The sequence below is a fragment of the Ictidomys tridecemlineatus genome, chromosome 16, assembly GCF_052094955.1.
Source record: "Ictidomys tridecemlineatus isolate mIctTri1 chromosome 16, mIctTri1.hap1, whole genome shotgun sequence".
NCBI lineage: Eukaryota > Metazoa > Chordata > Mammalia > Rodentia > Sciuridae > Ictidomys > Ictidomys tridecemlineatus.
This window is the reverse complement of record NC_135492.1, coordinates 29,247,193-29,261,302: the sequence shown is the minus strand read 5'-3', so window position 1 is coordinate 29,261,302 and position 14,110 is coordinate 29,247,193. Positions and strand designations below refer to the sequence as shown.

The 14,110-nt window shown below is 33.7% G+C and overlaps 1 protein-coding gene across 1 annotated transcript; it reads left to right on the top strand.

Annotated features, from left to right (window-relative positions):
• Nucleotides 1-11,624: 11,624 nt before the first annotated feature.
• Nucleotides 11,625-12,752, top strand: LOC144371405 (uncharacterized). Its single transcript, XM_078033730.1, has one exon. It carries the CDS (start codon nt 11,625-11,627, stop codon nt 12,750-12,752), a length of 1,128 nt encoding a protein of 375 aa, XP_077889856.1.
• Nucleotides 12,753-14,110: the final 1,358 nt, after the last annotated feature.

The following is a 14,110-nucleotide window of genomic DNA, read 5'->3' as shown; positions in this document are numbered from 1 at the left end:
GTTCCTCCCCCTTGTATTATTTTTTTCTTTCCTCTCACTTCCTCTTGTATTTAATTTTGTATAACTCTGAGGGTCTCCTTCCATTTTTATTAAATTTCCCTTCTCTCTCCCTTTCCCTCCCACCTCTCATCCTTGTTTAATGTTGGTCTTCTTCTCGTGCTCTTCTTCCCTAGTCTGTTCTTAGTTACTCTCCTTATATCAAAGAAGACATTTGGCATTTGTTTTTTAGGGCTTGGCTAGCTTCACTTAGCATAATCTGCTCTAATTCCATCCATTTCCCTCCAAATTCTATGATTTTGTCTATTTTTAATGCAGAGTAATACTCTATTGTGTATAAATGCCACATTTTTTTCATCCATTCGTCTATAGAAGGGCATCTAGGTTGGTTCCACAGTCTTGCTATTGTGAATTGTGCTGCTATGAACATTGATGCAACAGTGTCCCTGTAGTATGCCCTTTTTAGGTCTTTAGGGAATAGACCGAGAAGGGGAATAGCTGGGTCAAATGGTGGTTCCATTCCCAGGTTTCCAAGAAATCTCCATACTGCTTTCCAAATTGGCTGCACCAATTTGCAGTCCCACCAACAATGTACAAGTGTACCCTTTTCCCCACATCTTCACCAGCACTTGTTGTTGTTTGACTTCATAATGGCTGCCAATCTTACTGGAGTGAGATGGTATCTTAGGGTGGTTTTGATTTGCATTTCTCTGACTTCTAGCGATGGTGAGCATTTTTCCATATACTTGTTGATTGATTGTATGTCCTCCTCTGAGAAGTGTCTGTTCAGGTCCTTGGCACATTTGTTGATTGGGTTATTTGTTATCTTATTGTCTAATTTTTTGAGTTCTTTATATACTCTGGATATTAGGGTTCTATCTGAAGTGTGAGGAGTAAAGATTTGTTCCCATGATGTAGGCTCCCTATTTACCTCTCTTATTGTTTCTCTTGCTGAGAAAAAACTTTTTAGTTTGAGTCCCATTTGTTGATTCTAGATGTTAACTCTTGTGCTATGGGTGTGCTATTGAGGAATTTGGAGCCCGACCCCACAGTATGTAGGTCATAGCCAACTTTTTCTTCTATCAGATGCCATGTCTCTGATTTGATATCAAGCACCTTGATTCATTTTGAGTTAACTTTTGTGCATGGCGAGAGAAAAGGTCTTCAGTTTCATTTTGTTGCATATGGATTTCCAGTTTTCCTAGCACCATTTGTTGAAGATGCTATCATTCCTCCATTGCATGCTTTTAGCCCCCTTATCAAATATAAGAAAGTTGTAGTTTTGTGGGTTGGTTTCTGTGTCCTCTATTCGGTACCATTGGTCCACCCGCCTGTTTTGGTACCAGTACCATGCTGTTTTTGTTACTATTGCTCTGTAGTATAGTTTGAAGTCTGGTATCACTATACCACCTGATTCACACTTCCTGCTTAGAATTGTTTTTTCTATTCTGGGTCTTTTATTCTCCCATATGAATTTCATGATTGCTTTCTCTATTTCTACAAGAAATGCCATTGGGATTTTGATTGGCATTGCATTAAACCTATAGAGAACTTTTGGTAATATCGCCATTTTGATGATGTTGGTTCTGCCTATCCATGAACAGGTTAAATTTTTCCATCTTCTAAGATCTTCTTCATTTTCTCTCTTTAGGGTTCTGTAGTTTACATTGTATAAGTCTTTCACCTCTTTTGTTAGGTTGATTCCCAAGTATTTTATTAGTTTTGAGGATATTGTGAATGGAGTGGTTTTCCTCATTTCCATTTCAGAGAATTTGTCGCTGACATACAGGGATGCCTTTGATTTATGCGTTTTGATTTTATATCCTGCCACTTTGCTGAATTCATTTATTAGCTCTAATAGTTTCTTTGTAGACCCTTTTGGGTCTGCTAGGTAGAGAATCATATCATCTGCAAATAGTGATAATTTAAGTTCTTCTTTTCCTATTTTTATGCCTTTAATTTCTTTCGTCTGTCTAATTGCTCTGGCCAGTATTTCAAGAACTATGTTGAACAGAAGTGGTGAGAGAGGGCATCCCTGTCTTGTTTCAGATTTTAGAGGGAATGCCTTCAGTTTTTCTCCATTCAGAATGATGCTAGCCTGAGGCTTAGCATAGATTGATTTTACAATGTTGAGGTATGATTCTGTTATCCCTAGTTTTTTGAGAATTTTTAACATAAAGCGATGCTGTACTTTGTCAAATGCTTTTTCCACATCTATCGAGATGGCCATATGGTTCTTATTTTTAAGTCTATTGATGTGGTGAATAACATTTATTGATTTCCGTATATTGAACCAGCCTTGCATACCAGGGATGAATCCTACTTGATCATGGTGCACAATTTTTTTCATATGTTTTTGAATCCTATTCGCCAGAATTTTATGGAGGATTTTTGCATCTAGGTTCATTAGAGATATTGGTCTGTAGTTTTCTTTCTTTGAAGTGTCTCTGGTTTCGGAATCAGGGTGATGTTGGCCTCGTGGAATGAATTTGGAAGTTCTCCCTCTTTTTCTATTTCCTGAAATAGCTTGGAAAGTATTGGTATTAGTTCCTCTTTAAAGGTTTTGTAAAACTCTGCTGTATACCCATCCGGTCATGGGATTTTCTTAGATGGTAATCTTTTGATGGTTTCTTCTATTTCCTCAGTTGATTTTGGTCTGTTTAGGTTGTCTATATCCTCCTGACTCAATCTAGGCAGATTATATGACTTAAGAAATATATCGATGCCTTCACTATCTTCTATTTTATTGAAGTATAAGGATTCAAAATAATTTCTGATTATCTTCCGAGAAGAGGAATAGCTGTGTGAAATAGTTTTTTCATTCCCAGATTTCCAAGGAATCTCTATATAGTTTTCCATGTTGTTTGCACCAATTTACAGTCCCACCAGCAGTGTATGAGTGTGCCTTTTCCCCCACAACCTTGCAAACACTAGTTGTTTGTCTTTATGATAGCTGCCATTCTGACTGGAGTGAGAAGATATCTTAGAGTTGTTTTGATTTGCATTTCTCTACTTGCAAGAGATGATGAACATTTTTTTAAATATTTGTTGATTGATACTACTACCTTTTCTGAGAAGTGTCTGTTCAGATCCTTGGCCAATTTGTTGGTTGGATTATTGGGTTTTTTGGTGCTTAGCATTTTGAGTTTTTCATATACTAGATATTAGTTCTCTATCTGGTGTGTGAGGGGTAAAAATCTACTCCCAGGATGTAGGCTCTCTGTTCACCTCAGATTTTATTTTCTGAGAAGAAAATTTTTAATTTGAATCTATCCCATTTGTTGATTCTTGGTTTTAATTCTTGTGCTATAGGCATCTTATTAAAGAAGTTGTGGTGGCCTTGCCCCATGTGTTGAAGATTATGGCCTACTTTTTCATCTATTAGATTCAGAGTCTCTGGTTTAAATTGTAGGTCCTTGATCCACTTTGAGTTGAGTTTTGTGCATGGTGAGAGATGGGGTTTTAATTTCATTTTTTGAAAATGGATTTCCAGTTTTCGCAGCACCGTTTGTTGAAGAGGCTATCTTTTCTCCAATGCCTGTTCTTGGCACCTTTGTCTAATATAAGATAATTTTAGTTTTGTGAGTTTGTCTATGTGTCCTCTATTCTGTACATTTGGTATACTGGCCTGTTTTAGTGCCATTATCATGCTGGTTTTGTTACTATTGCTCTGTAGTATAGTTTAAGGTCTGGTATAGTGATACCACCTGCTTTGCTCTTCCTGCTTATTACTGCTTTAGCTATTCTGGGCTTCTTATTTTTCCAGATGAATTTCATGTTTGCTTTTTCTATTTCTATGAAAAATGTCATGGGGATTTTGTTCATAATTGCATTCAATCACTATAGTGTTTTTGGTTGTATGGTCGTTTTGATAATATTTATTCTGCCTATGCAAGAGGAAGGTAGATTTTCCATCTTGTAAGGTCTTCTTTGATTTCTTTCTTTAGGGTTCTGTAGGTTTCCTTGTATAGATCTTTCACCTCTTTCGTTAAGTTGTTTCCCAAGTATCTTATGTTTTCTTTTTTGAAGTTACTGTAAATGGGGTAGGTTTTCTTATTTCCTCCTTGAGGCTTTGCCACTGATATACAGAAATGCCTTTTTTTAATGTGTTTTAATTTTATATCCTGCTGCTTTCCTGAATTCATTTTTAGTTCTAGAAGTTTTCTGGTGGTGCTTTTGGGGTCTTCTAGGTATAGAATCGTATTTTCAGCAAATAGTGCTAATTTAAGTTCTTTTCCTGTAGTTATTCCTTTAATTTCTTTCCTCTGTCTAATTGCTCTGGGCAGAGTTTCAAGAAATATGTTGAATAGAAATTGTGAGAGAGAGCACCCCTGTCTTGTTCCAGTTTTTAGAAGGAATGCCTTTAGTTTTTCTCCCTTTAGAATGAAGTTGTCCTTAGGCTTAATGTAGAGAGCCAGTATGATGTTGAGGTATGTTCCTGTTATCTCAAGTTTTTCTAATTTTTGAACATGAAAAGGTGCTGTGTTTTGTCAAGTGGCTTTTCTGTGTCTCTTGAGATGATCATATGATTCTTATTTTTAAGTCTATTGATGTAATGAATTACCTTTAGTGATTTCTATATGTTTAACCAACCCTATATTCCTGGACAAACCCCACTTGATCTTGGTGCACGAGCTTTTTAATATGTTTTTGTGTTTAATTTGGCAGAATTTTATTCAGACTTCTTGCATCTATGTTGATTCGAGATATTGGCCTGAAGTTTTCTTTCTTTCATTTGTCCCTGCCTGGTTTGGGGATCAGGGTGATATTGGCCTCATTGAATGAGTTTGGAAGTGCTGCTTCTTTCTGTATTTTCTGAAATAATTTGAAGAATATTGGTATTTTGAATTTCTTCTTTAAAGGTCTTGTGTAACTCGGCAGTGTATCCATCTGGGCCTGGGCTTTTCTTGGTTGATAAGCTTCTGATGGCATCTTGTATTTTATCATTTAACATTGGTCTGTTTAAATTGTGTATATTTCCTGATTCAATCTGGGCATATCATATGACTTAAGTAATTTGTTGATGCCTTCAATGTCTTCTATTTTGTTGGGGTATACATTTTCAAGATAATTTCTAAATATCCTCTCTATTGCTGAGGTGTCTGTTGGGATAATACCTTTTTCATTATGTATGCTGGTAATTTGAATTTTCTCTCTTTCTTTTCATTAGCATAGCTAGGGGTCTGTCAGAGAACCAACTTTTTGTCAAGGTTTAATTGTTTTCTTTAATTCAATTTCAGTTCTAATTTCAATTATCTCTTCCATCTAATGCTTTTGCTGTTGATTTGTTCTTCTAGGGCTTTGAGATAAAGTATGAGATCAATTATTGACTTTTTCTTCTTTTAAGGAATGAACTCCGTGCAATGAAGTTTACTCTTAGTACTGCTTTCATAGTTTCCAAGTGATTTTGATATGTTGTGTCTATGTTCTTGTTTACCTCTCAGAATTTTTTAATCTCCTCTTTGAAGTCTTTTGTAAACCATTGTTCATTCTATTGTACCAAATGGATTCACTCGTTGAACTGCTTATAGAACTTGAAATAATTCAAGTTTGTCTTTTCTCAAGGTGGAAGTGTCACTTTACATGTCTCCAAACATTAATATTTTATGAATATTTTACACATTGGGAATGTTTCATGGATGATAATGGAAACTAATTGTATTGGGGAGTTCAATCTATCTCATGGATACAAAGCAGAGAGAATAGGAACCAGACTGTTTTCAAAAGCTTTTTTACCATTCTTTTTGTCTCCCTTGTGCACAATCACCTTAGGAGAATATCTCTGAGAAGTCTAATCTGCATCTGGAATTTCTGCCAAATTTCACATTCACTGATGGCAGAAAAATTAGAAGTTGGGCTTTTATTCATTGCTTAAATTATGGTATATATCCTTAACTTCACTGTGATATGGAATATATATATACTTTTTTGGACTTATGTATTTTCCTCTGAATTAGATAATGCAAAGTATCTTATTACATAATTAAAGTCACTCTCCTAAATGACAGTCAGTTCGACTAACTCTTAATTCATATTAAAAACTGAATAATGGTTTGGTCCATGTTCTATTGATCTAACAATTTTTATTTCAGGAGCCATTGACATTCAGGGATGTGTCTATTGATTTCTCTAAATAAAAATAGGAATACCTGGATCCTGCCCAGCAGAATTTATATAGAGAAGTGATGTTGGAGAACTACAGCAACCTAGTCTTTGTGGGTGAGCATAACTTTCCTTCAAAATTTCTAATTATCAGTATTTACTTTTCTTCCCTTGAAGTATATCTTTGGGAACTTCTCCACATGAATGTGTGGCAGATTTATGCTTTCAATAAAGAAGATGGGGTAGTTCTTGGTGCTGACAAGATAATGTTAATGATGTTTATTTTCACCCTTAATGTTTTCCTTTGGTGGCATGATATATATCTTTCACTTGACATATGATTGACTTAGAGGAATGCACTGATGTCAAATACTGTGGCCCACATATTGCACAGGACATAGTTGAGGTAGAGGAGGAAGCCTAAATTTGAAAAGGTTCATTGAGACATTATTCAGCAGAAAATATTTTCGAGAAGCTTTGAATTCTTTCTCTTGTTATTATAGAAAAACGTGTCCTGTGTTTTGTGCTTTAAAATTATTTAGTATCCTGCTTTTTCTCCATACATTCAAATTAACAACAAAACACTCCCCTTGCCTTGTGTCAATATTATATGACAGCTCTTCCATAATTTAAAAAAAATATTTTTAGTTGTTAGTGAATTTCCTATTTATCCATATATGGTGCTGAGAATTTAACCCAGGGCCTCACACATGCTAGGCAAGCTCTCTAACACTACTCTACAACTCCAGCCCTTCTTCCATTATTTTCAGAAAAGTTTTGCACATTTCTGGAGACATCTAGGTCCACACATTGTAATACATTACTATCATAAGTCAGTTTCTCTTATCTTATTTGTACATTTTTTCATTAAAATTTTCTTATCAGTGTTTTTTCTGATATGTGTAATGGATTTTCTGTGAAATATCTGCCATGGAATGAATGTCAAGTTGGGCAAAGACTTCTGTTTTGAGAGATGGTGTAAGTTTAATTTGAGTGAGAGGATTTGTAAAATAATACATCTGTGGATATGTACAATTTAGTTGTTTTTTCCTCTTTTTTTAAATTCTGTACAGTAGGTTCCATGTTATAGACTTGGTTTCCTCATATCAGTTAATTGCTTCACAAAGTAAGATATCTCTGATTCTTGTTTGTATTGCCAAAAATATTATATGTGCTTTTGCTTGTATAAATATTAAGCCTCTTTTGTCCATGACTTTTGTATTTTATTTTGATTGGCTTTTCATTCTGCCCATGTACGTAGAAATTGAAAATTTCTATGTGTAATTCTATTGGGGATTGATGGCTGTGATACTCTCATGTGGAATTATACCACGAGCTCCTTTTCACTCATAATTGGAGAGAGGTTCTCGTTTAGTTATTGAGGATGTCTTTAATTTGCAATTCGCCTGCCTCAGACTTCCTAGTAGCTGAGATTACATGCATGCTCATCATTTGTATATTGATGAGCTTGTTCTTATTTATAGGATAAAGACCACATTATTTTAAATGTAGCTTTGAGAAATGTTGCAATTCTCTTTATCTATTAATTTTCAGTGTAATCAAAACCACAAAGTAAAACTTACTGTCTCAAAATTGTAAATATACAGTTCAGTAACATTAATTCAAATTGTTATGCAATATATCTCTACAAAGTTTATATCTCAAAAAAAAAATACCACAATGCCTAGCTAGCAAGGGCTCATTTCTATCTCTTCATCACAAATCTATTCTCTTTTGTTCAGAAACCTTCTTTTTTTAGTTTAGAGATGTCATGTTCATAGAATTCTGCAGTATTCTTTCAGTGACATTTCAGTTAACCTCTTGTACATACATTTTGTAAAATATATAATTAGAATAATTCTTTGACTTCAAAGTTCTATAGTTTCTATATTCCAATATGGCTCATAGTTCTTTTCAAGGAATATTTGGTTTGCGTGCCCCATGATGGCTCTGTTGAATAACAATGTAACAACACTGGTGTGCAATGTTTTTAATTTGCTATTGATGTGAGGGCTTATTGCCATACTCACTAAGAACTCCATCTACCTGAGTCCATGTTTGCATTTACAATTGAATGCTGTAAATTTTAGTATAATTTTAGCAGGGAAATAATCTTATTTGTATTTTGGGAGATATTCATACAATTTAAAGGATATATTTCTCTGCAAAAAAAATTGTTTAAAAATGGGAGGTTGATGAATATTACATGGAGCCTCTAGGTAAATTTAAGTAGTATAAACATCTTTAAATTTAATCTTTCAATTTTGAACAACAGCATGCCCAAGAGTGTTCAATCAACTGACACATATTTAGGGATTTTTGAAAATCCCTACCACTTTGGATTCCAAATATTTATTCCATGTTGGTTACAAAATAACTATCACTTAAATATTTATTAACCTTTGTTTTAATATATAAAATTGATCTAACCAGCATAATATCCCACTTGTGATTATGAACACAGATTCTATAAGTCTATAGTAGTTTCAAAATATTTTCAAAGTCTTATGCTTTGCAATTACCACTTTGCTTCTCTGTATTTCCCTTTTCAGTAAGTGGGGATTGATGTCTCTTAGTATGACAGTGATTCTTTGTTTTCATTTAACCTTCTCAGTGTTGTTTTTTGTGTGTTTGGGAAGTATGAAGTATGTAGCGAATGTATTTACTCTTAATTCAGAAGCTAAGGGAAAGGGTACTTTTCACTCTTTTGCCTCTTTTCAAAGTTTTTTTTAAATTAAAATGCTTTCTATGTCCTATAACTGTCTTAAACTATGTTTTGTGTACTATAATTTAGACAGCCCAGGTTTTGTTCGATCACTTTTGTATGTGTCATTATTATATCCTTTTTCTTTCAGTATGTATGTGTGCTTAGATTTAGAGTATCCTTTAGACTACCAACAGTTGCAATATTTAGAGTTAATTCAGATATCCAAGTTTTGTTTTGATCAGAATTTTGTAATCTTGCATTTGCCAACAAAAAGTCTAAAACTGAAGAGTCTCCTATTCATACTTTGTATGAGTATCCACTTGACTTCACTTTATTAAAAAACTGAATATATTTATGTGTCCTTTTAAAATTATATTATTGTTACAGGTATATATGCCTATAAACAGTATTGTTGTTATGCTTTATTTCTTTCAAATTCTATTGCAAAATTACATGTTTTATGACCCATCATTACAATAAAATAGAATTGTTTTGCCAAGAAATGTTTAAAATTTCATATGACTTATGATGCTGTGCACTTACATTTTATTATGAAAGATTACATTTAGTACTTTTTGAAGAACAGATCCAGTGTTGATGAATAGTGTGTGTATTTTATATCTTTAAAGTCTTCATTTTCCTTCTCTTTTGAAAGATAGTAGCTGTGAATATAATGTCTTGATTGATAATTTTATTCTTTCATCCCTTGAATATAGATAGACTCGAATTTCTTCCTGTGTTGTGAAGATTGGATTTCACAATTATATAGTTACACATTTCTAGGTGACCCATCTTTCTCTCTTGGATGCTCTCAGTATTCTGAGTTTTAAAACTTGGATTAAAACCTACTTTAAGTCTTTACAACATGGAGAAAACTGAGCTGTTTGGATGTTCATTTTTTCTATTTTTCGAGACGTGTTTATTAGTACTGGAAAGAAAACTAAAGAATAATTTAGCACTTTGCATTTTTTACTTTGTCTGGCCTTCAAATTTTGATGCTCTAGCTCAACCTCCTATGTTGCTATGTACAACCACTCCTGACTCTTTCCGACATTTTCTAAAGAAAGTCTTTAGACATACATTTTCTGCTTATTACTATTAACAATTCTTGACTAATTTTTATTCTGTTTTTTGTGTGTTGGTTTAGTTCAGTAAACTTTTTTTAAATGATAATTGACTATTTCCTTTGAGTGATTCATAACTTTGCTTACAGTTGATTTAGCCATGTTTTTTCTGTTGGTAAGCAGGAACCCCTTTTTGAACAGTCCCCAAATATTCATATGTTTCATATTTTTATCTTTAATGAAACAGAAGAAAGTTGTAGATTTTGAAAATATATTCTGAAGGAGGAAAATCTTTGTGTAACACAATGTAGTTTTCTCTACTTTATTACTCTCCATAGTAATGTACTCATCTTGGATACTGTGAACCCAAAGATGATTAGGACAATCTTCAAAGTAATTTTTTTTGTGTATTTTTATTTGATTTATATATTTCTACAGTAATGATAGACTTGGATTTAATAATCCACTCCCCTGCTGATGTTATTATTTGCTGTAATTTCTTAGGTTTCCAAAATATACTCAGCCCAGTACAGTAAGTAAACATGTTTGTTATTTTTATTTATTTCAGCCATGACTTCTCATCATCCTCGACAAATTTTACCAGAGCAGGGAATAAATGAGAGACAGGGAAGATATGGAAACTTTGACTTTGACTATCTACAACCAAAAAAAACAATGCCAAAATATAGGTGAGAGTAAAGTTCAACAATTTGAAAATCAATCAGTAGTCAATTTATGATAAAATTTTTTTGGTCAAAAGACACCAGAGACAATTAATATCTGAAACAAAAATTCAATGTATTCCAATTATTTTGAGGAGTTTTATATGTCTTTAAGAATAAATCCACAGCCATTTTTGAACTGAAAGGCAATGTGGAAAATTTGAAATCTAGTCCATGCATCAGTTTTTAACTTGGCCAATTATAAAAGTAGCACTGAGTTAAAATCGAAGTCAAACATTTGTACAGAAAAGATATTTCTAAAAGTGATCCTTTTGGGAGTTTCTTTATAAAATGTCCATTTTTCTGAAACAAAAGATTAATTTCTCCTTGTGCCCAAATGGACAATATTAAGAATTGTAGAAAAGTTTCTATTTCCCCACTATTGCTCAATGACAATTCTGATACAGATTTCTGGAAAGTGCACTATATAGATAATGCTATAAGTAACACAAAAAGCCATGTCTCTACCCTGAGTAATGACCAGTATATTTACCTTGATGATAAAATTTATGAATATATAGAAATCCTAGTCCTTTTCTGAAGGAAATTTACCAAGATGAAAAATGTAGGAAAGTCCTGCTTTAGTGATCAAAAACTATTATTCATTAAAATATTCATAGCCAAGAGAAAACCTGCAAGTGTAAGATATGTGAAAGGGCTCTTAACCACAGTGCAGAGCTTGCTTAATACAAGAAAACTTTTAGAGAAAGAGAGCCCTCTATGTATAGAAGATATTGAGCAAGCAAATGCTTTGCTATTTTTTTTTAACACAGCAGATACTATGACAGTGATAAATTCTACAAATTTAAAGAATGTGAAAAAACTTTTAGTGAAAAGTTACAACTTGTTAAGTATCAGAAGATTTAGACTGAAGGAGAGACCTGTAAATGTAAAAAGTGTGGGAAAGCCTTAAAAAGTTTTTCAACCCTTACTCAACACCAAAAAATTTATTCTGCAGAGAAAACCTACCAATGTGAAGAATGCAATGCACTCAAGAACTTTACTCAACATCACAGTGTTCATTCAGATGATATGCCATGCAAATGCAAAGAATGTGACCAAACTTCTAATAAAAGCTCAAATCTTATTTGTCACCAGTGGAAACACCCTGGAGTGATGCCCTACATATATAAACAATTTTGCAAAGGTTTCAGTCAAAAACCAAGCCTTAAAAATTACCAGAGAATTCATACGGGAGAGAAGGCCTACAAATGTACAGTGTGTGGCAAGAGTTTCAGTAAAAAATCATCAGTTACTCAGCACCAGCGAATCCACACTGGAGAGAAGCCCTACGAATGTAAAGTGTGTGGCATGAGTTTTAATAGAAACTCAAATCTTGATCGCCACAACAGGATTCATACTGGAGAGAAGCCCTACAAATGTAAAGCGTGTGGCAAGAGTTTTAGTGAAAAATCATCACTTACTCAGCACCAGCGAATCCACACTGGAGAGAAGCCCTACAAATGTAAAGAGTGTGGCAAAGCTTTTAGTAGAATATCACAGCGTAATTGTCACAAAAGAAGTCATACTGGAGAAAAGCCTTACAAATGTAATGTGTGTGGCAAGAGTTTTAGTCACACATCATCACTTACTCACCACCAGCGAATTCACACTGGAGAGAAGCCCTACAGCTGTGAAGAATGTGGAAAAGCTTTCAATAGCATCTCACAGCGTAATTGGCACAAAAGTATTCATACTGGAGAGAAGCCCTACAAATGTAAAGTGTGTGGCAAAAGTTTTAATACAAACTCACATCCCCATTACCACAAAAGGATTCATACTGGAGAGAAGCCCTACAAATGTACAGGGTGTGGCAAGAGTTTCAGTCAAAAATCATCACTTACTCAGCACCTGAGAATCCACACTGGAGAGAAGCCCTACAAATGTAAAGAATGTGGCAAAAGTTTTAATCAAAAAATAGTACTTACTCGGCACCTGAGAATCCACACTGGAGAGAAGCCCTACAAATGTACAGTGTGTGCCAAAAGTTTCAGTCAAAAATCATCACTTACTCATCACCAGCGAATCCACACTGGAGAGAAGCCCTACAAATGTAGAGAATGTGGCAAAGCTTTTAATCAACAATCACCACTTACTCGACACCAGAGAACCCATACTAGAGAGAAGTCCTGTAAATGTGAAGAATGGCAAAGCTTTTAATATTGAAGATCTCATCTTACTAAACATTATAGATTTTATACTGGAGAGAAGTTTTACAATGAAAACATTGCATCAGTGTCTTTAAGGATGAATCAACCCTGTTTCATAGTAGTTCAATACTATTTCACACCAGAGATATGATAGCACAGAAATCATATAAATATAAAATAGGTGACAGAGTCTCCAATAATTGTTCACACCCTACTCAGCACCTCAGAATTCATACGAGTGAGAGGACATGTGGAAAAATTTTTGTAAATGTTTTGGCCATTGAAACAACATTTTTAAAACACTAGAGGATTTATAGCATATAGAAACTCAAAGATTGTGTCCAAGACTGTATTCAAATTTCCAACATTTTTTAAATTACTGACCTCATATCTGTAGCAAATGTGGAGTAGCATTTGTTCAAAGTGTGTACCTTAGATAACAGCACAATATTTAGAAAAAACACCTTGACAAATATAAAGATGGTAGTAAGTTTCGTATCTATAGCCCATCCCTTGAGGTATTTGGGACCTAGGAGGGAAAAAATCATTTAAATGTAGAAAATGGGTAATCGCTTTTGACATTTGCTGAAAATTTTCTAGCATCTTTAGCTGATATTGTAGAAATAAGGAAATACAAGTATAGAATTGTGTAACCATAAAAGGATATAATTTTTGTATAAATCAACAATTACTAAAGAGTCTCATTTTTCTGGAGAAATAATAATTCTCAGAGTTGATTATTTCAGACGTTTCTTAAGATTTATATGAAATTTAAAATTTAAACATTTCAGAGCCCCTTAAGTTAGGGGCACTTAATCAGTAAACCACATCCTCAGATTTTTTTTCTTTTTTATTTAGAAATAGGGTTTGCTACGTTGCATAGGTCCTCACTAATTATGGAGCCTGACTTTAAACTTGCAAAGCTTCTCACATCCCTAGGGTCACAGCATGGTCCACCATGTCAGTTTTACAGAGCTTTTTTACTTATATTTCAATACAGATGCAATTTGTTGCTAAATAAAGTGTGAATTTCTTAATGTAAACCTTGTCATGCATTTAATGATGTTATTATGTCACACATCTCCCACTATTCACTTTGCTAATGGATGGATGCAATAGTAAAACATTCTGTTGGGTAAATAATGCTATAACCTCTCAATTAATTATTTCATATGTTTAATCATGCATTATTTGGATAATATTATTTATGTAAATTATATACTCTCTTGTATGTAATTATGGGAAAATTAATACAGTTATAGGAAGGACCTACGGATACTAAAATAATGCCCAGATATCCCTAGTTTGAATTATGAGTTTAACATTTCACCTTATAGAGTAGCAGTACTCCCTAAGGGATCTACAACT

Excerpts from the sequence above, each read along its gene's own strand:
- LOC144371405 (XM_078033730.1), top strand. The coding sequence starts at position 11,625 with ATGCCATGCAAATGCAAAGAATGTGACCAAACTTCTAATAAAAGCTCA.